Below are 27824 nucleotides of genomic sequence, written 5' to 3'. Positions count from 1 at the left end.
CACCCACTGGTTATGCTTCAGTTCTGTTTCCTTCTCCTCCCCGACAATCATCAGCATTGGGTCCAACTTCCACTCCCACAGCAGATCACCTCTGAACCTTCTCAATGCCCCCCTTCTCGGTGGCTGCCCCCATCCACTAAAGACAGAACATCCTGTCAATGAAACGATGAAAAAATATCTTTTTTTATCCACAGAAGGAAAATGAACAATTTCTTCCCTTCCCCCCCCCCTTTATTATTCAGTATCTTGAATAGTCGCAGAGCCAAGTAGGTGTACTTGTATTCCAGCATTACATGTTGAACCGATAAAAATTCTTACTAGCTACACTGCCAGGTTAGAAGAGATTAAGACAATTAGACTAGCCCCTTGTCACCATTTTGACTTTATACACCATTTCACAACTAGGAAGCCTTACAGGATGTTAATCTGCTGGATATCCAAGAATGGGAGAGGAAATAAAATGCTGCCAAGTTATGGGTGTAATTCTGTCTTTGCATAGATAGAAATCATTCACTGCTTGCTGACTGAACAAAACCAAAGCAGAAGAGAAGGCATCAGTACAATGCACCCTGCCTTGCTGATTTCTCCCATATGCAAAATTCTCAAATGTCACAGACCAAAAGAAGGGGGAAACTTATGCAAACTCTTAATGGCCTTCAGAATGGACCTGAACCATGAGATCATGTTGGAACCTGGAGGGATAAGATCAGCAACGAACTTCTTCCCCTTATTTAGCCATTAGAATCTGTAATGCAGGCCACCTAAGACAACTCTTGAATGTTAAGGTTAAATTCCCATCAGCATTCTGGAGGGACATCACAAATATAGATGCACTTGCTGAAATATGAACTTCTGCAAAGTCTGTAATTTCATCTTTAGGTTCTTTTTATCAAGGTACAAATGCCATAATCAAGGATTTTAGTTATTTTTTTTTACTGGAACTTCTTGGATCACTGTTGCAATGAAGAGCAGAGAAACAAGACTGCTTCTGCCCTCAACTGATGTTAAAGACAAACTGTCGCAAAGAACACTATCTATAAAAAATAAATCTATGCTTATAGTGCAAAAATCCCTCACAGTTAATGTTACCATTTTACTTTTCCCCAGTATAATGAAAGAGAGGGTGAATGCCTCTTACCTGGCTGTAGGTCCAGCTCCACCAACATTTTCTCTGAGGGCTGTTCATCCTTGAACAGACTGCAGAGCAATTCCTAGTTCTGGGTGCACAGCGCTGCCTTCTGTATCAGATGTTGTTCTACACTGCAGTGAGCTCCTTCAGAGCTGGCACACGAGAAGCCGTTTTGCAGGACTGTGCATATATACGTAAGGCTTTAGTGAGTACCAAGTCAGGACCAGAGTTGCTGATCTTGCAGTGATCATAACTACCAGGTCTTCAGAGTGCTCTCTGTCTGGGAAAACTGTCCTCTTGGTGGCCACCTCCACAGCTTCTGCATGATGTTTGCACACCAGTATGAACTATGCTTTTCCAGAAAATCTTGCCACGGTCACATCTGAGCTTAACTAACATGCTTCACTGCTCACCAAGCAAGACAATTTGAGCCATCTCTTCTAAAAGAGTTTTTGAGTGGAGTCATGAAGGAAGTGGGGTACAGAAGAAACACAGAACAAAGGGCAAAACCCCCATGCGAACATAAGCCTGCCAACATGTCATCATACAGGGTGAGGGAAAGGAGGAGAAATTAGAGCACACATGCCTAGGGACCTGTAGGATACAACAGCACTATCAAAATCCAAGCTTAACTACCCAGGCATTAAATACATCCTAACTGCAGAGTGAGTGAATAAGTCAAAGCCTGAGACAAAGTGAAAGGGCTTTGCCACACATGCCAATCAGTGCAGCAAACCCCACCAAGGCACACATTATATAAGGCTGTTCTGAGAAGACTGCAACTGTTTGGGCTGATAACCAGACAAGAAACAAGGATGAGCCCAAAGGTAGGCACACTGATACACATCTGCCCATCACCCCCTTAACATCCCTCCTTTCCCCACAGCTCGTAAATATGCCTGTATCTCACAGAAATTTTTAATACAGTCCAGCATTTGTTAGCTGTGCAATATCTTAATAAACAATCAAAATCAAACTATACCTATTAAAACACAGTAAGAAATTAATTTGTAAAGCCCTGATGTTGCTTTAACTTTTTACAGCTGGTTTCTCATAAATTCAAAAAAATTTAAGGTAATGAGTGATATATCTATGTACATCTGAGGTTTTGTTGTCAGTGAGCATGTAACAGACCAGTTCTAGGCAAAGGAGGATGCACATAAAATACGTATCAGGTGCACATGTGTGGAAGCACAGTTAAAAAGCCACACATTCCTGGTTTTGCAAATGACAACAATAGCTCCCTTACAATTAAAAGCACATTTCCAGTTCAGATAATGGGCATTTTGCTGCTGTCTTTGAGAGAACCAGAACCCTACTCCAGAGTTTAATCAAGATCTTATTGAAGCCAGTGGAAAATTCTCATGAGAAAACAGTGGATCACCACATCACTTTGCAGCGCTGCACTGTTCTTTATAGTATTAGCAACTCCTGAAATAAACATTTTGGCAAAAGTTGCAGCTTTGCTGCTTTTAATACTCATGCAGTTACAGTTTCCCTTTTATTGCACTCGTCAGTATAATTTTACACCAGAGACTGTGTGTATGTGCGTGTGTGTGTGTGCATGCATGAGATAGATGGCAAACCTTTTTTAAGTATGGCACATGAAAAGATGCTATCTAAAGTAAGACTTGAACAAAATTATTTCAGACACCAGTGCAAAAAGATACTTGTTTACCTTAACTTCAGCATGAATTCTCATGCAATTAATCATTGATATGGAATATCTGACACAGAGATAATGTGCTACAGACTGCCTTTATAAATAAGGGTTTATGTCAGACATAAGGACCTTCACAGCTGCCAAGCAGCAAGTGCAACACAAGTCACATGGACAGCACAGCCATAAAGTAGATTAAGATAAATATATTTTCAGAGAAGGAAAAATTTAAGAGTCATCCGTTGTAAATGAGGAATTAAGCCCTGCTAGTCCATCCCTCCTCCACCTGAACATCTCCTGCATCTTGGCAAATGGTCAACCATGAAATTAAATGAAACGATGATGCTGCCTTCAGTGTAGAAAGCACTAAGGAAAATAAACACCACCACTGCAGCACACTAAACGAAATATCCTCACCTAGCTTTCCACCATTCCAAGAGGACAGAACACAAATCAAGTAATATCTCACTTATGTTACTGAACTGAGCATCTGCATCAACAAGATGCAAACTGGAAGTGACGGCAATGCTATGCTCCAACTTGCTGACTTCTCCACACTTGACAAATGAAACCAGACAAGGGCAATAGCATGATGTCAAGAGTGAGCTTAGTGAAGTGCAGAGAGAACAGTTTATTCATTCATTGCAATCCTGCCTGCAAAAGCAGAATGCATGCATCCTTTTGAGTTCCTTTCCCCCGCCCCAATGTCAGCAACAGCTTGCCGTGCTCGTCATGAGGCTTGAATGAAGCACCCAGACACACCCCTGAGCAAGGGAGATGGTATACAGCTGAATATGCTCCAGTGCACAACCCAGAAACCAAGAAGCTTCTAAATCTTTTGACAGTAGAGGCAGCACACACCTGATCAAGGCACAGTTTGAGGACTGCAAAAGCAGACAGTCGACAACCCATCTGTAGCATAGACATGGGAATCTGTGCTCATCCCTTAATTCCTCATATATCCGTACAGGAAAGCCTGGCTAATAGAGGTAAATGGGACATGGGGAATGCACAGAAGAGACCATGACCATGATGTACAATCAGCACAGTGCAAAAAAGCACTTCTCCTTCAATTTTTCTCTCTCAGCCTACTTTGATAACATAGTAAATGTCCCTTTTTCAGCCCTAAAACCTGTACTTTCAGTGTCTGTCACATCAGCCTGTCAATAACATAATTAGGATTTACAGCAGTTCTGTACAAGAATTCTCTGCTGTGGGTGAAAAAGATAGAAGAAATGTGAAAATTTAATCCTCTTCTAATTATTTCAACAATCTGCATGCTAATTGATATCCTAATAATTAGAATTGGAAAGTAATTAAACTGTGTAAACGCCTGCAAGAGGGACAAAATTTTGCACACGTGGAACATGCTTTGACTGAAAGCATTTGAGTAGCCCCACCAAATGACTGTACTGCTGATGTTCCACCAGTACTAAAAACATCAGTTTAGACAAAGTCTTTGTCCTTTCTAACCACAGGAGCACAGAACAGTACGGTTGGCAAGGACCTCATGACATCACTTAGCCTATCTACTGCAAAACAGGACTGACACTACTTATGAAATTCCTGGCAGACCATAGTCTAATCTGTTCTTAATGGCTCAAGTGGTCAAGACTCCATAACTTACCTAAGCAGCCAAAGACCTCATCTTAGTATGTGACTTGCCTCTTTCCTACAGCACTTCAAATCCATTATTATTTACCCTTTGGCATACACAGCAGTTTATTCCTCATATGCCATTATTCATACATAATTATAAGCTATTACTGTGTCCCTCTACCCCTGATTTTTTTCCTGCAGGCCAACCAATCCCATTCTTTCATCAGAAGTGATGTTATCTAGATCTGTGATCGTTTCCCACTGCTTTTCCCTGAACTTCCTTCAACTGTTTATTCTTGAAGTGCAGTGCCCAAACTGGACACTGTGTTTCAGTTGAAATCTTTCCAACATCAGGATATGTCTTGCATGTCTCCTGTTTAGTTAGCCCAGTAAAACATTAGTATTTTCTGAACTAATGTTCCGGCCACGATTCATAATAATCCACTTTTTTTTTTCAAGGAACTACCAAAACTACAAAACCATCTTATAGTTATAAAGGTGTTCTTTTTGCCTAAATGTACTTCTCTACTCTTGGCTAAGTGACAATCCACTCCACTTTTTCTAGAACATTTCTTCAACCTGTCAGCGTAATTCTGAATCCTAGCCTTGTCTCCCAATGTTTTAGCAGTTCTTCCGATCTTCATGTAGTCTAAAAATTCAACACTCCACCACTGAGGTCATTAATGACAAGAATCATAGAATCGTTTAGGTTCCTTAAGTAACCTAGAATAAAGTTCATCAGGCACAGCTGATTTGAAAATATAAATATGTCTGAATACTTTCTAACTTGTTATTGCCTTTTTTTAGCTTGTGATTTTACCCTCTGTCGTAATACCGTATGACAGTGCACCTAGTATGACTCAAATGAGACAGCAGTTCTGATCCAAGAGTTAAAATCTAATATAATTTCTTGTCCTTGATCAAGCTATAGACTCCTTTAAATCATAATGCACCTCATACCTTCGTTCATTGTCATCAAGATGAGCAAAGAGCACGTTCTTGGAGATGGCCTTTGCCAGAGCAGTCATAGTTTTATAGTCCTTTGGAATAACCTGTAGAGAAAAGAATGAAGGGTAATTACATGCCTGGTCGCATTTTTTCATAGTTCTTGAAATCTGTAGAAAATTCCACCGTTCAAGATAATGGATACAATTTGACTTCAAACACTAAGACAGTCTTAGATCATAATATAAAGCCACTAAGAAAGTAATAAATTACTGTTTTGATAATGTGAAGATAAGAATTTATGTGCTCAATATGACAACCAGAAAAGAAATAGAAGATCCAGGATGAGTGAGGAGAAGGATACCCATAAAATACTATAATTAGTAGGTACTGGCAGCTGTGTAGTCGCCTTTCAAATCTGTTGGACTGAGGAAAACATATTTCATAGTCTTCTTCCCCCACAAACAATATCAGAAGCAACCTCTTAAAACTAGAGAATGAGCAAAATTTCCTTAGGTAAAAGGTAAAAATGTGTTGATTAAACCACACTTTTCAGTACTGACAGCAGTATAAGGAACCAAGCTCCTTATAGGCCCACCTGGGTCAAAATCCTGTGCCTCTGTTTCATGGCAGACAAAAAGGACTTGCATTTGAGGATGAAGAGGCATTTTTATTTGTTAATTGGAGAGATGGCAAAAGTTCTGTTGTACATTAATTTGCTCAAAATACATGCTGAAATTCAAGAGTATGTTTCATACTGGGTGAAGGGTTTTTTTATAAGACTTTTGCAAATTAGGCTTCCATTTTGGTAAGATATGAGTAAACACTGTATCTCTTTATTTACCAAGCGTCACCTTCTGCCAGTCAGAGACGGGGATTATGAGACACAAGAAATTTGTAACAAGGTTATGACTTGTAAAAGATGTTCTTTGACTTTAGTAATATGATTTTCCTTAATAGTTTCATTATAACGGGACACAATCAACTCTAGCAAAAGTTTTAAGTGTTAAATAAACTATACTCCAATCTGAAAATCAACACCTGTTTGCCTTTTTAATTACTGTACAAAAAAGGTCTGATAATTGGCATTTATCTTTCACATTTTCTTATAACAGAAATAGTACATCTATCTTAAGTTACTGTGTATGCTGATGTGTAGGTAGTTTCCTTTCCCCATCCAACCAGAAGCAGGATGCCTCAAATGGGAAAACTGATGTAGAACCAGTTCTCACAAAGAACTGATCGGATTTATTTCAAGGGAAAATACTGCACTATGAAGATCTAAAGCTAAACTCTGGCTTCAGGCTTAACTTATACTGACTGCTGTAGACATTAAACTACTCAAGTCTAGAAAAGCTTATATGTAGAAACTGAATATTTGTATCAGAGTGAAACATTATCTATCTAAAAGCTTAAATTCCTCAATGTTAAATGAAACGAGCATTTGGACAGTATCTTATTCTTGATTTTTGCCCTATCGGACAAACCCTGGATTGAATTGCAGTCCTGAATCCTTGCTCTACTGAGAATATCCTTAGCTGTTCAGCTCACTGCTAATGATCCAAAAGGGTAGATAATCAAATCACTAAGACATTGAACTCCAACCTTTCTGGCTGATTATGGAATAGTGTAGAGTAGCCTTTCACAGTCTAAATCTGCAGCAATGGAAGTCACAAGGCAAGAGACCAAAGTGGGACGGTTGGGGCAGGAACAAAGAAAACACAGAAGAGATTCTTTAGGTGTCACAGTAACCAGGCGTCTGACCAAAATCAAATGTTGGGAAGAATGACTTGGCCATTTCTTACAACACTCTTCCAACTAATTACTGAATGTTCTCTTCAAGCCGATGACCCTCTTTAGAGCAAGATTCCTATTCTGTTAGTTCTTAACTACATATTATGTCAGATGTATTGACAAATATTGCTTTCTCTAGTTTCAGAAATGAAGCAATGAAATAACCCTCTGCAGAGATCTTCCTTTGTGCTCCTCAGAATGGAGCTATGCCATGTGCTTGTTCAAATCCAAAGCTAAATCTCCTTTGATTTTCTCTCCAGTGACATAACTCATTGCACTACCTTTACTACTACTTATCCTATAGCTCATCCCTTCAAGGGATCCTTTAAATTGGCATATGACCCAGATGTATTTCTATCCAACACCTGAATTCAAGCCAGTGGTTCTTCCTGGCTACTATCTAAAGTTCCATCTGTTTGCAATATTCTAACACAACCCTTGCCTTGCTTTTTACACTTTTAAATTAGTTTCATAATTTTCCCTTGCAGTGTCTCCCTTTATTTCTTTGTTCTAGAAATCTCTGTTACAAACACACATCCATGGGATTCATCTGTTGATGGTAGAAAACAACGCACTGACACAAACCCTCCCAGTGCTAGTTCAATACTCCTTGAAGCATCTGCAAGACAAGAAACCATCCCCTAAATTATAATTATTGAAGCTCAGTCAGTTCATAGGAAATTAAAATCATAACAGCCCTAGTCACAGAACACACAAAATATAATCTGCATTGCTTCTTCTGGTTCATGCCTACCAATGCTACTGTCAAGGCTTATTGACATCATTGTTGAAAAAGGAAGAAAATAAAGTTAACTTCAGGTTCCATTATAAACATAAAAGAATCACTCAGTGGTGTGGGAAGGAATATTTTCTTTGATTTTCAGAAGTCAGATGGAGCCCATATTAAGCAGAGACAAATGTGATCTCTTCATGGAAGTTTTTAAAGGGGATGTTGCAAACTGCACAGAAAGAAAAGTCTTTGAAAGTGGGTTTTAAAATATCACGCAAGTTTTTCAACAGTGCAGTGCATTAACAGCTTGACCACAGCGCTGTTAAAATTTACTGTATACTTGCAAGCATTACTTAACGGCCACAAAAATACTCTTCCATATTTGTTTTTAGAATGAAAGGCTCTCCTAATTCTTTGTTTCTTGGAACAGAAATCTCCAGAGCAGCCAGTGAACTTGTATCACAAGTGGATGACAAAAGCACATCTGACTGCAAAGGCAAAAAGTATTCTGCCAAAAAACAGTGACTGACAAAATGTATTTCCATAAAGAAAAAGCTTTTTGAGTTAAAGCTACTCCAGGCATGCACAAAAGCACATTAGTAGCATCTGTCAACCTTATGAAATGCATTTTTAGCCTAGCTCCCTAAACAAACATGACATATGCTATTGTAATGTCTGTCTTTTAATAACATTTGAAAGCTTTGGCCAGTTTAAAAAAAAAATTGCAGAGTTATTAAGAGGTATCAAGGATATAATATAGCTAGATATCTGTGTGAAAAAGGCAGTTAAAAAAAGAGAAATCCAAATTCGTGCTCCTACTGAAGAAATTATCTGATTTGGGATTGGCATTTCTTCAAAACAATGGTCACATAAAATTGCCCAAATACAGTCAACAGAATTCCAAAAATCCATGGGTTAGGTGGCACCAATCAACATGGGAACCATGTGCCTGAATGGTCTAGGGAATCTAAATGGCCTAGATTAGAAGAATACTTGAGCTAGAAGTACCTTTTTTTGGGAAAAAAAAAAAAAGGAAATGCAGCAATAGAAAAGGCTGCTTCCCAAAACTGTGAGGTTCTGACAAAACTCAGAAGCTGCCAGAGTCTGTGAATATCAAGAAAATGGCTGAGAATTACCGACCCTGTTAGAGGGGAAAACAGATTAGCAGCACAACTCCAAAAGGAACAAATAGAGAATGCTGAAGCCACATTGATGGTGAAAGTACTTGGTCAAGGAGGCAGCAAAAGAACTTGGGTGTGAAGATGGTCAAGTCATGCATATGCGGGCATGAGGACACCATCCTACAGGCTGCCCCGTGAGTCCAAATTATGAGCAAAATATGAGTCACTTGATCGTCCTGTACATCTCAGAATCAGATAGACAGTAACACATTACCTTTCTGACATAAGAAACAGCATCTTCCTCAGTGTACACTTCTGCACTGACCCCCCCTCTCCTGCGTCGGGCTTTTACCACTGGGTTGGGAGGAGGAGGGGAAATCTCATCATCATGAGAATCAGACTGGGAACTGGACTTCTGCCGAGCCAGTATTTGTTTGCATTCTTCCTGCAAGGCAAAAAAAGACAATGAAACATATCTTATTCATGTAGCTAACTTGCTGGATATACTCAATTCACTCTTTTATGACTTTTATAACTACCAGGAACCCCTTCACTTCTACCTTTGGGAAACTGTCAACTTACACATGTGTACTGCTGAAAGAAAATTAAAAATTTAATGTGAGCATGAAGGACTGACACTAACTACAATGTGTGTACAGGTATCATCACTCCAATACTTGACCTGTTCACCTCTTCCTTACACTGATGGAAACCAACGTATTATAAACTGCAGAAATATCTTTGCAGCTACTCCTGGCTGAGAAAGCGAAAGAACAAGCCTCTTTTGCTTACTTTCCAACATCACAGCTGTTATTTTCTCAGTTGGCTTGTACATATCTTTGTCTCTTGTACAGAGAACACATCAGAAGTCACACATCAATATATTAGATAGGTTTCTTCATCTTGCTCTGCTTTGCAGTCTTACTGTCACCAGAAAGAACAAACATGCTCCCTACTCCAGAATTTCTGCCATATAAACATTTACAATCAACGGGACTACTGCCAAGCAAATAAGATCCAAGGTAGGCTCCAGAGGACTATGAAGAACGATGGCTGGCCTAGCACCAGCTGGCCAATAGGGAGGTTAATCTCCAAATTTCACTCTCATGGAATGGAGAATAAAATACAAAGGGGAATCTCTGAAGAGAGACTACAAGAGCAGGAAACAGTATAGAAGACCTTCAAGAAAGGATATCAGAGTTGCAAGACTGTCAATTCATACACTGAATTATTTGACTTCTAAAGAATCAAGACAAACAAGATTACCCATAACTGTAACATTTTCCTGGAGCTTCATGTCCCATCCTTCAGCTTCCTGGGGTTCAAGGGAAAGCACACAGGAGTAAAACTTCCTTTGGATCATCCATGTCTATCAGCTAAAGAACTGGGGCCTGTCTGCTCGTTCCCAGGTGCCTGCTCATGCCCTGGTACCACCTCAGCCTGGCATCCTGCTCACAAAAGACTACACTGTTTTTGGTGCTTCTTCAGTGCCGCCTTAGCTGGTTCCTTCTAGTTTTCACTGAGCCTGCCTAACGTGGAGAAAAACTGGAGATAGGGTGGACCGCATGTCCTTCCTTGGCTTGTCTGATACGGGAAAACGACGGGCATGTACAAGAGAAACAGGAGCAGTGTAAGGGGGTAAGTCATCTTGTGCAGCAACAGTCCAGTAATTTTATTTGTGGAGATCTATTACATTGCCGTAATTGCATAACCCACACCCTCATAGTCTCAGGATTAGGTTGATCAACCTACACATAGCCAACTATCATCCAGTGACTCTCTAAACAACTCTGGTATTTTTGAGACAATTCAGATTAGCAGCATTGCAGGCTACCTGAAAAAAAACGTAGCAATGCTGAGGTCCCTGCGCACCCCATAAAAGCAGTGTTCCTTTGACAGGGATGCCAAAACCTAGTCTCTGTCTTACACAGTTGATTTCCAATAAGACCTCCTAATCAGAGCTAATGTAAGGAGTCAGCGCAGGAAGGAGGATCTGGGAGCACCAGCACTAGACGTGGCAGATTACCAACACAGCCAGTTGGTCTCTTTGTCAGAGGAAATGAGTTACAGTGAACTCATCAGGTATGGCACCAGAAAAGAGCAGTACAGAAAACTGGCACAAATTCACAATTTCTAAGCTTGCAAGAAAAACAGATGAGTAATATATGTTTTGCCACTGATGTTTACAAATGTCTTACAAACCCAGTCATGCCACTTGTCTTTTGTGGTGTCATTCCAGTTTTTTTCCTCATTATCACTGATGCTGCCCCTCACATTAACCTAAGGAGCCTTTGACACCAATCTTTGATGCATTATTGCTTCCTGAAATAAATAACTAAATAGTATTTTGCATGCTGCATAATTCAAAGAAAGAAGTCACACATTCTTATTTTGATTAAGGGACTACTGAAATATTTAAGAGACAAGCACAGAGATAAAGGCTGGCTAAAGATCTGACTTTTCAAGGTTCTGACCTGCCTCAGAAAGTGCCAAGTTCTTTCTAAGATCAGTAGGGTTTTTTAAATTGGGATTACAACACTGTAACTCCTGGGCCATTGCACAGTTGAGCTAGGTGCTGTAACCAAAACAAAAGGGAAAACCCCTGATCTCAGATACATTAAATCTCTACTGAAATTTTTTCATTTCCAATTCAAATTTCAAATAGCAGCACTGTCTACGTAAAAACTGACTCTGCTAGATTTTCCTATCATGTAAGAACTGCAAGTCCTATCTAAACATTCTCATCAACTTCTTCCCTACTCCTCTCTGTCTCTAGCTTCCTTGACTACAATTACGCACTTGTAGAAACACAAATAATTAAAATACAAATATGTGTGATATTAAATATAATATCTAGTCATCAAAACCAAACCTGCAAGAATTTCAAATAATATTACTGGCTACTGCAGCTTATGTATCTCTTTGATAGTGTTAAAATGCTGTTCATATTAAATGAACACAACCAAATGCACCTTCTTCATAAGTGTAACAGAAAGGTCATGAAGACCTTTCTGGACAGCAAGCAGCTGAAAGTATCCTAAAAGGTGAGTACAACAAGAGGGCAATCAGGTAACTATTTCATGGTATGCAGCACTTACACTTTTTTTTTTTTACATAGCATATTTACTGATAGAGAAGTGGTTTGCCCCATCTGAATATCAAATACACACATCTTTTTCAGTACACATTGTATAAAAGGCACTTCCAAGGAATGAATAAATATCTCCTCTGCCCCAGCACAGATTTATATATGAAAGAAAGCTCAGTGAGATAAAATTAATATCACAAAGCATACTCTTAAACCCAAATACCTTTTAAAGTCAAAAAGATATTAAAGGATTATAAAAGTGAGTTACTATATGATTAATTTTAAAAGGAAGTCTCTTCACTACAAACTCCTTTTATATAAACAGCAGATAGTTGACGGGCTGGCTTTTCCATATGCTGCTATTTGTAGTCTAGGTAGTATTTCCATTACTGAGTTAAGGAGTGCCTTTTGAAAATAAAAGCCTATGTTCTGTCCTGGGTTAAGCTTTCAAAAAGCTGTCTTCCATATATCCTGAGGTAAAACTGCAAACATATAGCAAATATTTTAAAGGAGGAATGGACTCTCTGCAGAATAGTTCTTCAAACACTGATCATCAGACACAGCTTATGTGAATGCTTGTGCAGAACTCACTTTCATGTAAACACTTCACCATCTTTTGTTGTCATGACAACAAGCAATCGCATTCACTATTCAGACAGCGCAGATGATTTATGATCATATTGCCCAGTTATGCCCACCTTAAAATGAGAAAACACACTGCAAAACAGTGTCATTGCCTTTGAGCACGCCCCAGGGAGCATCTTCTTCCTCCCTTCACACCAGTATCTGCACTGGCTTCAGTGGAGATGCTCCAGACTTGTAGGACATGTAGGGTCTGATCCAGTTATCCATAGTCCAGTGCCATTTCAGGTGACCTTGCTTGGCTTTCAGCTGCCAGCTGAGGAGGACACAAGTGTCATGCTGTCCTGTGTCACACCTACCAGCTCCAGTGGACACTGCACATAATTTAGGGAGTCTTAACTGACAGAAAGGGACCACACGAGCACCACTGACTGAAGCCTCCAGCATCACTGCCACAGTCCAATACAATGCTATATGAACACATCCAAAATCTACAAACCAACACTGACTGCCATGTGACAATAACACTCTATTTCATATGTACATAATCTAATCCTACTTCTATTCAAACCATGTTGTAAGTGACCAAAAACCTAGCTGAAGTTGTGAACAAAAGTCTTTCCTGGGATTTCTGGGGGAGACGGACAGTGAAACTGGAATACCATTACTGACTTTGATGACAATAAACTGGAAAGGAAATATACCATCATTGCCTCAAATTAAAAGAACAACTAATAAATACAACTGCCATGAACCAATTATCTTTAGAATGTCCACCTTCAGCTAAGATATTTGTGCTACAAGAGGCTGAGGTATTAAACACAGGAATTTAGCATGCTGTCCTCGGTGTATGGGGTCGTTGCCTTTCCAGATTAAAGTTCCCACAAGTTTTTTAATGGTTTAAACGTCACAAGTGAAGCGGCCACAATGCTGAGACAGTTTTTAAGTTTACCTTTCCTTTCAGACTGCTTGCTGAGGAGCACTCATGCTTCCTGACCCAGAAGCTTTCTTCTCTAACAGCCAGAGCATTTCCAAACAGAAATTCCCCTCCAGTAGTTCCTCTCCCAGTCTCTCCTTTCAGGCTTTGTCACCACCTGGAAACTCAGATGTTTCAACTGAAGGAAGAAGAGCACCTAAGGAGGTTCCAAATCACTGTGCAGTTTTACATCAACATCCCAAGGAGACTTTTAAAAACAAGTCAGCTGTTTGGTATCACTGCTTGCTATCTCTGCTCTGCCTCCTACAATTTATTCATTGCATTCAAAAGCAACAACACAAAGTACACTCTAAATGAACTAAGTTTTCTTCTTCTTTTTTTTTTTTTCCCTCAAGCAGACTCATAAAGTTTTCTGACTGACAGACCTAGAATCTGCTTTATATTTATCCAGAGAAAATGTGCAGGATAGTTAGTTCATGCACATATAACTAACCTCCCTTTGAACTGGAATTGACCCAGAGGAGATGGTCTCAATACAGGAAGGCTCTAACACCACCCCATTGCTCCTGGAGGCTGACATGATGATTTATAGCAACTAATAAAGGCCAAAGGCAAAGCACTTTGCTTTGTTGGAAGCACAGGACTGACCAGTGCCATCACTGAAAGCGGGAGAAATCTGGGAGGGCTTAATGTCCTTTCCAGTCTTGTCTTTGCCACGATGGACAACTCTATCTTTACAATCACTCAGCCTTGTAATCGGAGACTTTTCACACAATCCCAACGATTGTTCCACTGCCTTCCTGATGTGAAATGCCACCTTTTCTCCTACAGCATCACTAAGATAAATATCTTTAAAATCCACCCCTCCTACTAACGTATTTATCCACCTCATAGTAATCCACTGCTTTCATTAATACTACTGCATCCTCAGTGGCCTCTCTGCACCTCAGTTCATTCCCAATTTCCAATCTAGGCAAAATTCCCTTGCCAAAATCTACCTACTCTTCCACTGCTCAGCCTGCACCACTCGCCTTCTTGAGCCCCTTCACTGGCATACTTTTACCTCCTGCAACATATTAACACTTCTTGTCTTCCCCTCCAGTGTCTTGCTGTGTCTCAACCCATCACTACCTCTTCCCTACTTTCTTACATACACCTCACAGTAAACAGAGGTTATGTTACAAAACACAGACCATGTTTTTGATACGTAAAAGCTTATATAATCCGAGACAACTGTAGCCAACATTACTGATTTTTAAAATCCAGCCAAATAACAATATATGCAAGTACACCTTGCATAGGAAGAAACATGCCCACAGAAAAGCTCTATTTCTACTAGATAAATATAATTTCAACTAAAATGCTAAATATTATGCCATATGTTTCAGCAACAAGCAGAACACCTGTCACTCCGAAATTTCTAATCACTAGATATGCAATGCTAAAGCTGCTTATTAATTTCTTATTCCAGCCTTCTAACACAGCAGATCCTTAATTCAAGAAAAAAACACTAGTCTCAGTGAGGTTTAGATGTAAGAGGCAGCAGTAGACCATCAGAGCATAGGCAGAGACAGCTGATAACTGAGGTTATTGACAAAGAGGGAATCATAAATGCTGCTATGCCATTTTGCTCCTTAAAATACTTCTGTTGTGTAGGCCCCCTTCACATTTAGAAGCATACTGATGCCCTTTAGATCACATGTGATGTTAACAGCAAGGTTGGTTATTCAAAATCTTGTGTTCCTTCAATTATTTCAGAGTGGAAATGGTCTAAAAAACTTCTATATTTTATACTTCTCAATAAAATTTTACTCAGTTTATTTTCTCTGATGTTAATACACATGAAAATATGTGTGCTGGGCTACCCACCTTAAATATATACACTCATCTTTTTTTTTTCCCTTTCATCTTCCTCCCCCCCACAGGCATTTCATTTTTGAAACCCAAAACAACTTCCATCTGCTGTGAGTACTTTCATTGGTACAGGGGTATTAAGGCTAGATAGCAACATGAATTGCATGCTCAGGCAAGAATCCATGTGTCCCCCTTAACCCTTCAGTGGAACACTCACAACTCATTAAGTGTTTGGTTTGGTTTTGTTGTTGTGGGTTTTTTCCTTCACAATTTGCCAATAAATCCAAGCTAAAATAATTATGGACATGTTTTTATTTCGAGTTTCCCATAGCTCACTTTCTCAGTTCCCCAGTGTCTTGCCCAGGGGTGATGGAGCTGGCAGGCTGAGCTCCCAGGAGTTGCAGAACAACAGCTTGAGCTTACAAAGCTGTCAGGGTACAGCTCCAACACAGGCTGCCAAGCAGGCAAACACAGAGGTGCAGACCTCAGCAGAGCACACCAGAAAGCAATTAATTCCCCTGCCTCCAGCATTTCAAAATCTAAGGTCCTTTTCTTAATAGAAACAAAGTCAAATTTCAAATAACCTTAAATCTGCTATGAAAACTGCAGTTCTCCACCCAGTGTTCCTGGTGTCCAGTTGGACAGTCTCCACCCCCATCCTATGTGCCTAATTAAAATGAATTCATGCAGCATTAAAAATGTATTTCAAATAAGAAGTCATCTTTTTCTGCATTTAGGAGAATAATAATGAGGAATTACTTGAAAACTAACTGCACAAAAAGAGCAAAATCAAAATTCATCCTCATATTGGAAATCTGGTTTGACTAGTATAATTTTTTATATAGTCTTTCTCCTTGTTATCATTCCTATTTGGCATGCCCCTCGTTTTAAAATAATTATTGTGGGAAGACAGAAAAAGCTTAACAATCTCTGCTCCTCGAGTCACACCCTACAACTGAAAGAAAATAAAAGGAAATAACTTTGAACATAATTTAGTGCCTTCCAGAAAAGCTACTGCCTCACCTTCGCTAAGCAATCGGTTGCAATGGGAAGGGTCGGTAGCTGTCAAGAGTGCCATGCCCAAAGCTCTGACAACTGTAAAACAGAGAGAATGAGAAGGAATTGCAGGAGTACAGCCTCAAAACACTCACAATCCCTGAATCTGGAGTTTTACCTTGCCTGAGCAGAGTTGCTACATAATCTAACCAGCCTCTCAAAAAGATTAGCGAAGGATTTGCTGAGCTGCAGACAAGCAGGGGGGTAGGTACTCAGCCAGTTCTGCAGCCACAGACTCCAACGGACAGGATTTAAGCCCGGGCAAACTCTTTTTTCAAAAACTGATTGGTAAAATAAGGCTTGAGGGCCTCTACATCTCTTTGGGAGCCTATAAAAGGCTGCAGGCAGCTGTGGACAAATATGTGTATGTACCTGCTTCTAGCTGAAAAGGCCCATTAGTATCAAGAATTTTCTTTCCCAAAGTCTGCTGTGATCTAGTGAAACCTGCTGTCAAACAGTGCCTGACCCAGCACCATTTTTAACTTTACACAAATTTGGCAAGGTATTTCATTCATGTGTTTAAAGCTAAGTATGAACCTGTTTCCTTAAAGCCACTTAGATGCTTAAAGATTAACATGGATTAAGTATCCTGATGAATGTAAAACATGATAGCTGGAGATGCAAAACAAAGAGGACATCCAGACAGACTTCCCTTCTCATTCCATCACTGCACTCCATTTTCATGAGTTTTTGACTTTGAGACTGGGAAAGCTACTCACACCTGTAGACACACAAAGTAAACAGGGAGCTCAGCAATCCTCTAACATGTTCTGCATAAGCTCGTAAGAGCATGGCTTCATTTATAATCATATTTATTTTAGGAAAAAACTTTTTTTCTCTTTCTGCTCTTATCCCCTTTATCCTCCACCCTTCCTAAACCTCCTGTTTTAAGGGAAGTTTGCTGAAGTGTCCTATAAATTCACGCAGTTTTTCCTTTACCTGTTCCAAGAAAACTGTCACCTCTAATAACACTGCCTGTGGCCAACTACAGCAACCACAGAGGTCTGACCTGAGCTGATTTTCATCCAGCTCTCTCTGGTACTGATATCAGAGGAATGGCAGGAGCAGAGGCCACCCAAGCCTACTCAGAACCACAGTCACACAGCAAGGACAGCCAGTGCTCCCACCACTGCATTGCTATCAGCGTCTCGGGTAGCTCAGGTATGTTCCCACATGCTTTAGCAACATTTCTGACCACCAAGCAGATACTGCCAAATTGCTTTGCAAGCTTTGAAAGATACAAAAGTATTTGTCTTACTAGTCTTTATCAAACTGCTTAGTTAATGCATTTTTTCAATAGTTTTTCCTCCGTAGGATTTTCCTTCAAATCCATAACCTCTCCCCAGCTTATCTTAAAGGAATGAGTTATACTCAGTTGTATTTATACGAATGAATTTCATTGTTTTGCACAGGTTCTGGTGGAAGTGATTGAAAAATTTCTTGCTGTGAGAAAATGTAAATACTGCAAGAGACTACCATTGCAGAAGAAAAGCATGGTGTTCAAATTTTGATGCTCAAATACCTTTGGTTTTAAACCTCTTTATTATAAATAAATAAACTGTATTTTAGTAACGGTAATGAATTTGTAGTTTACTACATGCTTTCTTTTTAGTGCTAGTTTACAGCAAACCTGTGACACGCCATGACGTTTCTGAGCAGGTCTGTATGCAATACTGTCTAATATCAGTAGGTGGAGCTACGCAGATAATCTCATTCTGCTTTATTTAATTACAGATGGCAGAATCCAGATTTTTCTAAAACTCTCTTTCTGTATGGTACCTTAAGACATGCAGCATCAGTCTGGATCCATAAAACTACTGCCAATCCACAGCAACTCAAGAGAGTAAGTTCACTACGTGCAAGACAGTATTTCCTGTATGTGCACAGGGCAATAGCAGGGACCAGAAGAGAGGTCAGGTCCAAAAGGCATCAACAAAAAACACCTGGTTCAGCCAGCAAAGCCATTGCTCTGAAATACACTACATGCAAAATGACTTCAGCAAAGTACTTGGTAATGCCTAAATATATTCTGCAGGTTCCTGCTGCTTCCCCTTCTTCTGTGCCATTTTCTTACTTAGTTCTACTCTTTATTATAATTTTTTTCTGCTGAACAACAGTCTAGCTTAGCCTGGCAAGACAACTCCACCTCTGATCATATAATCACAGCACTAAACAGCCTGATGCTAACAAAAGTTTTGCAGTCTTGGTGTAGCTGAAAATACAAGGCTTTGCCTGTAATTCCTTAGTAATTAACTTTTTTACATATGGTAAGAACCAGAGATAAAAGACAGGTTCCCTGTTTCTTCGGCTATGCCTTTTTTAGTTCTCAAGTAAACAGGACCTAACTATAGCTGTTATAATAATGCCACATTTTATTAGCTAACATCTATTCCTCCACCCTAAGAAAGTCAATTAATACCCCTAAGGGAAAGGTTTTCCTCATCCCATCCACCAACAAGAGGTCCTATAGAGTCACAGGGAAATAGAAAACAAATTATTCAAACGAAAGTGTTACATAATTTTTAAAATCTCAGGTATCTAAACTGTTTTCCACTCTTTTCTGTGCTCAACGGAATGTTAGAGCTTTTTACAAAGTAACTGTTAACGTGATCAGAGGATATCATCTTGAAGTTTGTAGGTCACAGCATATGAAAACCGACTTGCAAACTTTAGAACATAAAAACTTAGGCTGATTCCCAGCAATTATTGGCATCTTAAGACAAGCAGGTCCTGCCAGAATTAAGTGAACAGAAAAAATATCTATTAAAGTTCTTGTACAATTATTTTCAGAGTTACGTTTTTTAATACTGTACTTGATACAAATAAGCTTCAAACTTCAAAAGGTATAAGGCGTTTCTATCTAACCTTGGCACTTCTCCAGCTGAAAACGATGACTGCAGAATCAAACATCAAACCTCAACCTCTAGCACTTTATTCGTAAGTATTTATTCATTTTCTCACTTTACAGCCCTCTCAGGCCATGTCTATACTTTGAAATAAAAAATGGCCCAGCTATGGACCTGAATACTAACCCAAGACAGTCCACATCCCTCAACTATTAGCTCATTCCCTGGCTCTGCTCTGAGCTGCTCATACTGATTCCTGCCAAAACAAACCTGCTCCTAGACGCATTAGACCTAAGAATTATATTTGGGGGCAGTTAGTGTCATATGGTCAGGGGTGAGTCCCTGGCCTTTTTTCATTTAGCAGTACAGATGTAGGCTGAAGGCAATGGGCCTAACTCTGATGTCATCAGAAGTAAGGTGAAAAGCATTTATGATCTGGTCTGATCTTGCATATGATAAAAAAAATCTTGCTTTACTGCGTTGATTTTATGAAATGTAGCTAAGAATTAGCAAAACGAAACAAATTTTTTCTTGTATTCACTTCTGAGGTAGCTCCAGTACAATGATATGGATCAAGCTCTACATGTTTTCCATAAGCTCTTTTTAACCACATAAAAAATATCCCACACTTCATCTCTCTAAAATGCCCACATGATTTTTTGACAGAAAAACTGTTATTTTACCACTCTCTTCAGTGGAACATGTTGTCTATTTTATTGAGTTTGAAGAATAATCCCAAAATACCACACTTCGGTGGCAAAATGCATGACTTTGTTTAGACAATCGTGTTTAAACCCAAAGATTTTCACTCCTCTCCCCACCCAGCACCAAAATTAAACGAGCTAATAGCAAATGTGACACATCAGTGTATTGCTCATTCACATATAAAATTCTAATGGGCAATTGCTACATTCAGAATTCCATTAGGATTCTTCAAAGTACCTATGTATGACAAGTGTCTTCTAAAAACACAATAAAACTTATTGAAATGATTTCTCTATCATTACAAGCCTTCATTCAACTGTTATTATGCAACCAACCAAGTCAAAATACTATCCTACAGCACAGTGCAACTCATCTCAAGAAAGTCCTCAGAGGTGGTTGGGAAAGGAAGTTCAATTGCTATAGGAACAAGAATAACAGTGCTGGAAATCTCCAGAAGCATCCTAAAGCCTTTAGATTCAGCAGGCTTAGCTCCAAGGCTGCTCTAGAGAGTCAGTGGCAAGATTTTTTTCCTTCCATGCTAAGCATAACATTCACTGAATTCAATGCCTTCCTAAACCATCTTTTGTTTTGAGACAAGCAATATCCATCAGCTTCTGCATTTGCATCCTGTTCAATATCCTGCTACAGAATTCTTGTATCTGCTGTTCTTTAGGGAGTAACAGTAGATTACGTGGAAGAATACATCATTACTCAATGGCAGGAACTGCCTTCCTGTCTCAATTCTGTGTACTGTGTTTAGATCAAGAAAGCCAAACTCCTCCAGTACAACAACTCAAGTAATTCCACTAGCTATGGAGAACATTCCAAAATACTACAGCGTATTTTAATATTTTTTGCAAAACCATCGTTCCTCCTTCTTGCCAAGAAGTCCAGAATTACATAGATCCAGATGGATAACAGTTCATAACACAATAAAGGAAATTCAACAGATTTTATTCTCTTGAAATGGGCCTTGGCTCTCAGAAGTTTAGAATATGCAGAACTAAGATTATTTTTTTTAATAGTAAGCATTACAATCAAAACCCAATCTTTTATTTCCTACCCTTGTCTGATGTTCCAGAGCTTTTTTTTGGGCTTCCAACAGAATGCAATGTTTGCATTTTTTTAAAGCTATACAAATTTAGCATATACTCACTTATGCAAAACTTTATCTGAAAAGTGGACGAGACATTTAAAATGCTTGTATCACCTGTAATATATCAGGTCTATCATTTATTCACTAGTTATTATTGTTCTCGCTATCTCCTTACAGAATTCTGCCTCTAGAAGGAAAAAACTACATAAAACTTACATCTTAAGACTACAAAATTTAGACGTTTCCTTTAAAAAAAATCAAATAATCCTCTTCTAAAACTAAGTACATAAATAAAGTCTCTGGTAGACTGAGGACTTTCTGGAGGAATCCCTCCCAACCCCAGAGAAAAGTTGTGCTCACATAACATGCTCTTCCTCCAAAAGATACCCATAGGCTTTAGTAAGAATTTGTCTGGGAACGTTCTAAAATATTTCCCCCTCTATGCTGCTTTTGAAGGCAGTCACAGCGTATGAAGTCTAAGTGCATTTCTAGTTGGAGGATCCTGGAATAAGCAATGCAGACAGGCGACAGCAGTACATTAAACAGCAAACGGTTCAATGATCTTGAGAACTTGCTGGTTCCCTCATTTTGTTCACTTTTAGGGGAAGGGAAAACCGTATCACCTGACACTGGAATAAACAGGGAACAGCACCTTTTGCTTTCGTTTTTCACATAGAATAAAAAATTTAAGGATACCATGCATCATAACGCAATGTATGCTCATAACTCTTCGGGTTATTTTTAACAAGTGCAGTTTGACAAAGAAATTTTAACCTTGGTGTTATGCACAAAAAATTCTATACAATAGCTAGCCAATATTACAGTAGATGTCAGCAAACAAATGGTTGGGGTTTTTTCTTCTAACAGCCTGTTTTTTAACAGTAGCCTGATAATTTAAAATTGAAAAAGGAAAAATGTACCAAAATATTTGAAACTTTTAAAATAGTCCTTTTCAGTTTAAAAATGGAAAATTGTAAGTCACCTGAAAATTACTGACCTTTTCTAATTTTTCAAAGTGTTCTCTGAGGAACTTCATGGGTCGGTCTGGCTTTGCTATGCAAAGGTTTACAATGCACTCTTTTAAAATCTGTTGGATGTTGTGCTTCTGAACATAGAGTTCACACCCCTTCAGGCTCTCATCTTCTTCCACATTGCAGGAAGAAGCAGCAGCCATCTTCAAGCTTGTAAACAGAAAACAGACCTAGGTAAGAAAATGGTGCAAGACAAAAGACAGTTCCCAAATCCTTTGTCAGAGAGATCTGAAGAGGAAAGACGTTTTAACGTTGCCTGTTGCCTATTCAAGAGCTATCAATTCTGAACATTTTAATGTTCTGGGGTTGTACATGGAAATGCTGAAATGTGTCATTGTTGTGACCAACATACTAGTAAGTACAAAAAGGGCATTTTAACTGCTAGATGGCGGTCAACCTTTGGAAAAAACGGTGCAATTAATCACACAAAGCCATGAGTTTCAAAGACAGCTATTAAATGACGGCATAAAGCTTTACTTTTGTATTCCCTCGGGGACTTCCCCTACCCCCCTGCCGCCACTAGAAACCCTGTTTCCCACAAAAGCAGGATTTAGGAAAATGCCAACATCTCCCCCTTTCACTGCAAACCACCCTTCCCGGTCCCGGGGATGGAGAGGAGGGGGCAGTTTGGTAACCGGGGAGGGAAACAACCCCCAACCCCTCTTTATTTCCCCAGGCGAGCATACGACCGCCCCATTACAAACTAACAACAGCGAGGGCAGCTTTTACACCGGCCTCCCAGCCGCCCCTGCCGGGACACCGGAACCCCGGAGGCGGCAGAGGCTGAGCGGGGCGAAGGGCAGCGGGGCAGGCCCTGGGAGGCGGGGGAGAGCCGAGGAGGCGTCCCCGGGCCCGGCCGGGCGTCCCCCGGGGCCCGAGGCAGCGCATCCCCCGGGCCCGGGCTGGCGGATCGGCCCTTCCCTGCCCCCGGCCAGCGCTGCCGGGGAGCGCCGGAGGGAGCGCGGGGCCGCCGGGAGACGCAGGGCGCCGGTAAATACCTGTGTGGCTGGAGCCGGCTGAGCGGCGGCGGCTCCTCTCTCCTTCCCCAGCGGTGGAGGCGGAGGAAGGGGCTCCCCCGCCGGTATCCGCACTGCAGCCGCCGCCGCCTCCTCCCCTCGCCGCTCGGCCGGGACCGCGGGGCGCCGACGGGGAGCCTCCCCCCTCTCCCCACCGCTCCCGCACGAAGGCTCCGGCCCCGCCGCCGCTCGCCCGCAGGAAGTGCCGCCGCCGTCAGTCACCGGCGGGCGCGGCCTCCCCGCCGCCTCCGAGGGAGAGGCGGCACGGAGCCGCACGGCATGGCACGGCACGGCACGGCTGCCCCACGCCGAGAACGGCCTGGCCATGCGGCGTGTGCCTCGCCACAAAGGGCGGCAGGGGCAGGAGAGGTGGCCTGCCAGGAAGGACAGCCTGGCCGTGAAGGCCAACAGCCAGGGTCACAAAGGACAGGCTGCCGGTGAGGTGGCCGGGCCAAAGGATGGGCTGGCCGTGAGACGTGGCCGGGGCACAGAGGATGGGCCGGCTGTGAGAGGTGGCCCGGCCACAGAAGCCAGCCTGGCCATGATGGAGGGGCTGCAGAGCCAAGGCAGGAACATGGCCCATGAGCCATCAGGCCCATTGCATCCGACCACTCGGGCAACTCGGGCTCACCAGCTTCATCCCTTGGGTACTTAGAGCAAAGCCATCGCACCCAGCAGCACCTCTCTGCAAGGCCCCTGAGGAGCGTGGCTGTAGCTGGGACTCGGCTACAGGCCAGCGCATTTGCCGGGCCAGGTGCCAGCGCACCATCAGGAATGCTCCAGCGCACGTTCCTATTTCCTCTGTTCCCAGGGAATCCACACTCATGGTTCCCACAGAATAGAAGGTGAATTAAGGACCCCAAAGGTTCACAGTCAAGCTAGGAAGAGCGTAACAAGAGAATAAAAGTCCTTGCTGCTAAACACAAGGGTATTTTAAAAGGGTAATTTGGATTAGTTCTGTAGTTTATTGCACTTTAAATTAAGTACAATTAGTCAGGAAGAAGACCCTGACAGCCCTTTTGGCTTGATGTGTGCTGATTGCAAGGTCACCAGAATGGCACGCAAAATGTTGTGTTGCATAAAGTGCACATAAATACAACATGAACACACTATAAATACATATTAACCAATACAAATGAGTGCTAAAAATTGTATAATGCCATTACAGAAACCAGTGACTTACTGCCACTGCAGTATTGACCCCTGTGGAGTAAACCCCGAAGTGATGCAAGCAGCATGTGACCCGTGGAAGCCTCCAGGCGGTGCCAGCCCGGTCCGCAGCAGCTGTGCCGCCCTGGGGGGCACCGCCCGGCTGGCCTGGCCTCTCCCCTCAGGCCTTCCACTACCTACGGCCTCCCGGGGCTTTCTCTCACGTTTGCACGTTTTGTCGCCGGGTGATACGAATAACGGGTCCCTCTGCTGGCGGTAGCTACCGTACCTGCTGAAACTACCGCCCTGCCTCCTCGGTGCTTCGCTGCGGGGCGCGGGCTGTCCCCTCAGGGCGGTGGAGCGGGGCTGTCCCCCGCCGCGCGCCGGACGGCAAAGCGCGGCACCGGCTCGGCCGCGCCGCAAAGCGCTCCGCCCGCCGTCGTAAAAGCCTCACGCGTCTTTAGCAACGCCGCCGTATTTCCGTGGCGACGGTGAAGCATGGCGGCTGCGGTTGAGGCGGCCGAGGTGGCGCAGGCCCTGACTCGGCCCCTGAGCTGCCTGCAGGAGCCCGACTGCGGCCGGGCGGCGCGCCTGCGGGCGCTGGAGGCCATCCGGGCCGAGCTGCAGGGGCGGCCGCTCTCGGGGGCCGCGGTGCAGGAGGTTTTCGGGGCGCAGCTGGTGCGGCCGCTGGCGCGCTGCGTGGTGGGGGACGCGGCGGAGCGGTGCCGGGAGCTCGCCCTCCAGCTCCTCCGCCACGGGCTCAGCTACGGCGACCGGCCGGGCGAGGCGCTGCCCGTCCTCCTGCCGGCCCTGGCCCAGCGCCTCTGCCCGCCGCAGGGCTCTGAGCCCAGCGAGGAGCTGCGCCTCGGCCTCGTCCAGCTCCTGGGGGTCCTGCTGCAGCGCTGCGGGGCCTCCGTGGGGCCCTACCTCACCGATGTGATCCGCATCCTCCAGGCCACCCTCCTCGACCACTATGCCGAGGTCAGGCGTGAGAGCTGCAGGTGCGCCGTGGCCTGCGCCCAGGCCGTGCCAGGTGGGGCCTGGGGCCAGGCAGGGCAGGGGAGCCTTGGGCTGCTGTGGGCCTGCAGGCTGCTGGGGGGACAGGGCCGCGGCGGGGACCGGGAGGAGCGTGCAGGGATACAACCACGAGAGAAGTTGCACACATCCTCACAGGTGTACTTTGCAGGCCTTGGATGATTTGTTGAACCATGCCAGGGATGCTGAGCACTTAGAACATGTGGGTAATAGTGGCAGGAGTGCATGTGGGCTAGTGTTCAGCTCTAATATGGCGTAAGGTTCAATCTGCCTGCTACCTAAACACAGTGGCGTTAATCGGACTGCTGCTCACAGTGTTACAGAAATCAGGTTGCTCAAGATGTCACCCATGTAGAGAAAGGTACATTTGAAGTTTCTGTCTCTCTGCCCTAACAGAGCACTTCCATATGCAATCAGAATCTCTCATAAAACCGCTAATGCAAACAATTTCGCATCAGCACTACAGAGTTCGTGTGGATGTAATTCAGGCTACTGGAGCAGTGATACAGTTTGGAAATGGAAAGTCTGTGGATGATGTTGTGTCTCATCTGGCCCAGAGGTTACTTGATGAGATTCCCAAGGTATGCCTTTTTTTTTTTTTTTTTTTCCTTTTTTTCCTCCCTGGATTTATTTCAAATATTTTAGAGTGGTTTTTTTTCATATTTCCCTCCCTCTCTCACCACCCCACCCTCTAATTTTCAGCTTTCATTCATTCAATTCAGATATGTAAATATGCCATGTACAGGCTTTGTCAACTATCGAAAGCTATCGAAAACCAAGGCTGGTAACCTATTCAGCCACTGTCTAATCCTGCAGGCTGTTGAAGTTTGTAGGCACCTTTTTGTTTTAATGCCTGTCTTCAATTCTATCTTAAATTCTTCTGTAAAATGTCTCTGGGACTTCATTCTACGGCCTTTTCAGATGCTAAACAAACAGGGTATTATTAAGGCAGTAATTTTAAAATGTGCAACTTAATCATAACTAAAATATTTACATTTTTTGAATGGGTATAGTCACATTATTTAACTCTAGGTTTTTGTTATAGTGATCAAAGGCAACTGCCTTCTGGAGATGTGCTTGGAAAGCTTTAAAATCCAGAGAAATTGACATTTTTTACATTTTCAGAGAGATTTAACCATGAGAATTTATAGAGTTTTCTGAGTTAGGTCTGTATCTCGTCGTCTTCTTGGAGATGTGGTTTTGTGCAGCAAGTACTCAACTAAGCCAGAGTGAGAACACAAGAGGGAGCATGATACCTTGTCTGTTACTTAAGGTGCTTGCTGCAAGTGAGGAAATTCTGAGTTCTTCTAATTTCTTCTGAGACTACTGATGCACTTTACCAAGTCTTACATGCCAAAATCAAATACTATCTTTTAATTTTTCTGGTATTTTCTTGACATGTTTAAAATAGTCCTTTTGTATCCATGTAGGTTCGACATGCTGTAACAACTGTCATTGGAGAATGGTTGTTGCATCTACGAGATAGATACTCATATTTCCACAAATTGATCCCTTTGTTACTTGGTAGCTTTACTGATGAAATTCCTGAAAATGGGTAAGCAGAACACCTTTTTTCCTTTTCTCTTTTTTTTCTGCCCCCTAAGGAGTAGTTGTATGTACAAGTGTTTGTATGTTCACAGATATATTCCTTGGAGGAAAAAAAAAAACACCCCACTCTTGTTTGTTTGATTTTTCTTCAACCCCAAACAATAGCATTTTCTTAAGTAACTTTTTTGCTGTATTGCCCTTTCATGCTACTGTTGTGGTTTAACCCCAGCCAGCAAACTCAGTATGAGGCAGCCGCTTGCTCCCTGTGCTCTGTGCCTGGTAGGATGGGGAGGAGAATTAGAAAAAGGTAAAACTCATGGGTTGAGAGAAGAACAATTTAATAATTGAAATAAAGTAAAATATTATTGTAATGATAATAACAACAACAAAAAAATGTAACTAAAAGGGGGCAGAAAGAGAGAGGAATAAAACCCAAGGGAAAAAACCAAAAAAACAAAACCAAGTGACACACAATACAGTTGCTCACCACCTGCTAACCCATACCCAGTCAGTCCCCAAGCAGCAATAGGCAGCCCTCATCCAACTCCCTGCATTTTATATACTGCGCATGACGTCCTATATCCCTTTGGCTAGTTCAGGTCAGCTCCCTCCTGGCTCCTTGTGTACCTTCTCACTGGCAGAGCATGGGAAACTGAGAAGTCCTTGGTTTAGGGTAAGCACTACTTAGCAACAACTGAAACGTCAGTATGTTATCAACATTATTCTCATTCTAAATCCAAAACACAGCACTATCAGCTACTAAGAAGAAAACTTTATCCCAGCCGAAACCAGGACAGCTACATCCAAGTAAGTATGAAAGAGATGAAGATGGGGGAGTAGACAGAGACAGAATTATCCTTTGGAAGAGGTGACTTCTGTCCACTGAGTACAAAAGCATCATAA

At 42.0% G+C, this 27824-nt stretch overlaps 2 protein-coding genes across 6 annotated transcripts in view; one reads left to right on the top strand and one right to left on the bottom strand.

The window, feature by feature from the left end:
• The window catches only part of PRKAR1B (protein kinase cAMP-dependent type I regulatory subunit beta), a 100805-nt gene extending 76050 nt beyond the window's left edge, over nucleotides 1-24755 (bottom strand). Inside the window, exons 1-4 of one of the 4 annotated variants that reach the window (XM_037382735.1) lie at nucleotides 24628-24755; nucleotides 22140-22323; nucleotides 9253-9423; nucleotides 5349-5440 (exon numbers count right to left, since the gene is read on the bottom strand). In XM_037382735.1, coding sequence (XP_037238632.1) covers nucleotides 5349-5440; nucleotides 9253-9423; nucleotides 22140-22316 — 440 coding nt within the window. In that variant the 5' untranslated portion in view covers nucleotides 22317-22323; nucleotides 24628-24755. Of the gene's footprint in view, nucleotides 1-5348; nucleotides 5441-9252; nucleotides 9424-22139; nucleotides 22344-22877; nucleotides 22966-23171; nucleotides 23613-24627 lie in introns of those variants that run through there. The other 3 variants (XM_037382732.1, XM_037382734.1, XM_037382733.1) reach the window with 3 other exon arrangements.
• Nucleotides 24756-24804: 49 nt separating this feature from the next.
• Nucleotides 24805-27824, top strand: part of DNAAF5 (dynein axonemal assembly factor 5) — a 31263-nt gene continuing 28243 nt past the window's right edge. For both annotated transcript variants that reach the window (XM_037382731.1, XM_037382730.1), the window contains exons 1-3: nucleotides 24805-25371; nucleotides 25770-25954; nucleotides 26804-26928. In XM_037382731.1, coding sequence (XP_037238628.1) covers nucleotides 24837-25371; nucleotides 25770-25954; nucleotides 26804-26928 — 845 coding nt within the window. In that variant the 5' untranslated portion in view covers nucleotides 24805-24836. The remainder of the gene's footprint in view (nucleotides 25372-25769; nucleotides 25955-26803; nucleotides 26929-27824) is intronic.

The sequence above is a fragment of the Falco rusticolus genome, chromosome 4, assembly GCF_015220075.1.
Source record: "Falco rusticolus isolate bFalRus1 chromosome 4, bFalRus1.pri, whole genome shotgun sequence".
Taxonomy (NCBI): domain Eukaryota; kingdom Metazoa; phylum Chordata; class Aves; order Falconiformes; family Falconidae; genus Falco; species Falco rusticolus.
Note: the sequence above shows the minus strand (reverse complement) of the source record. Positions and strands in the feature narration are given on the sequence as shown.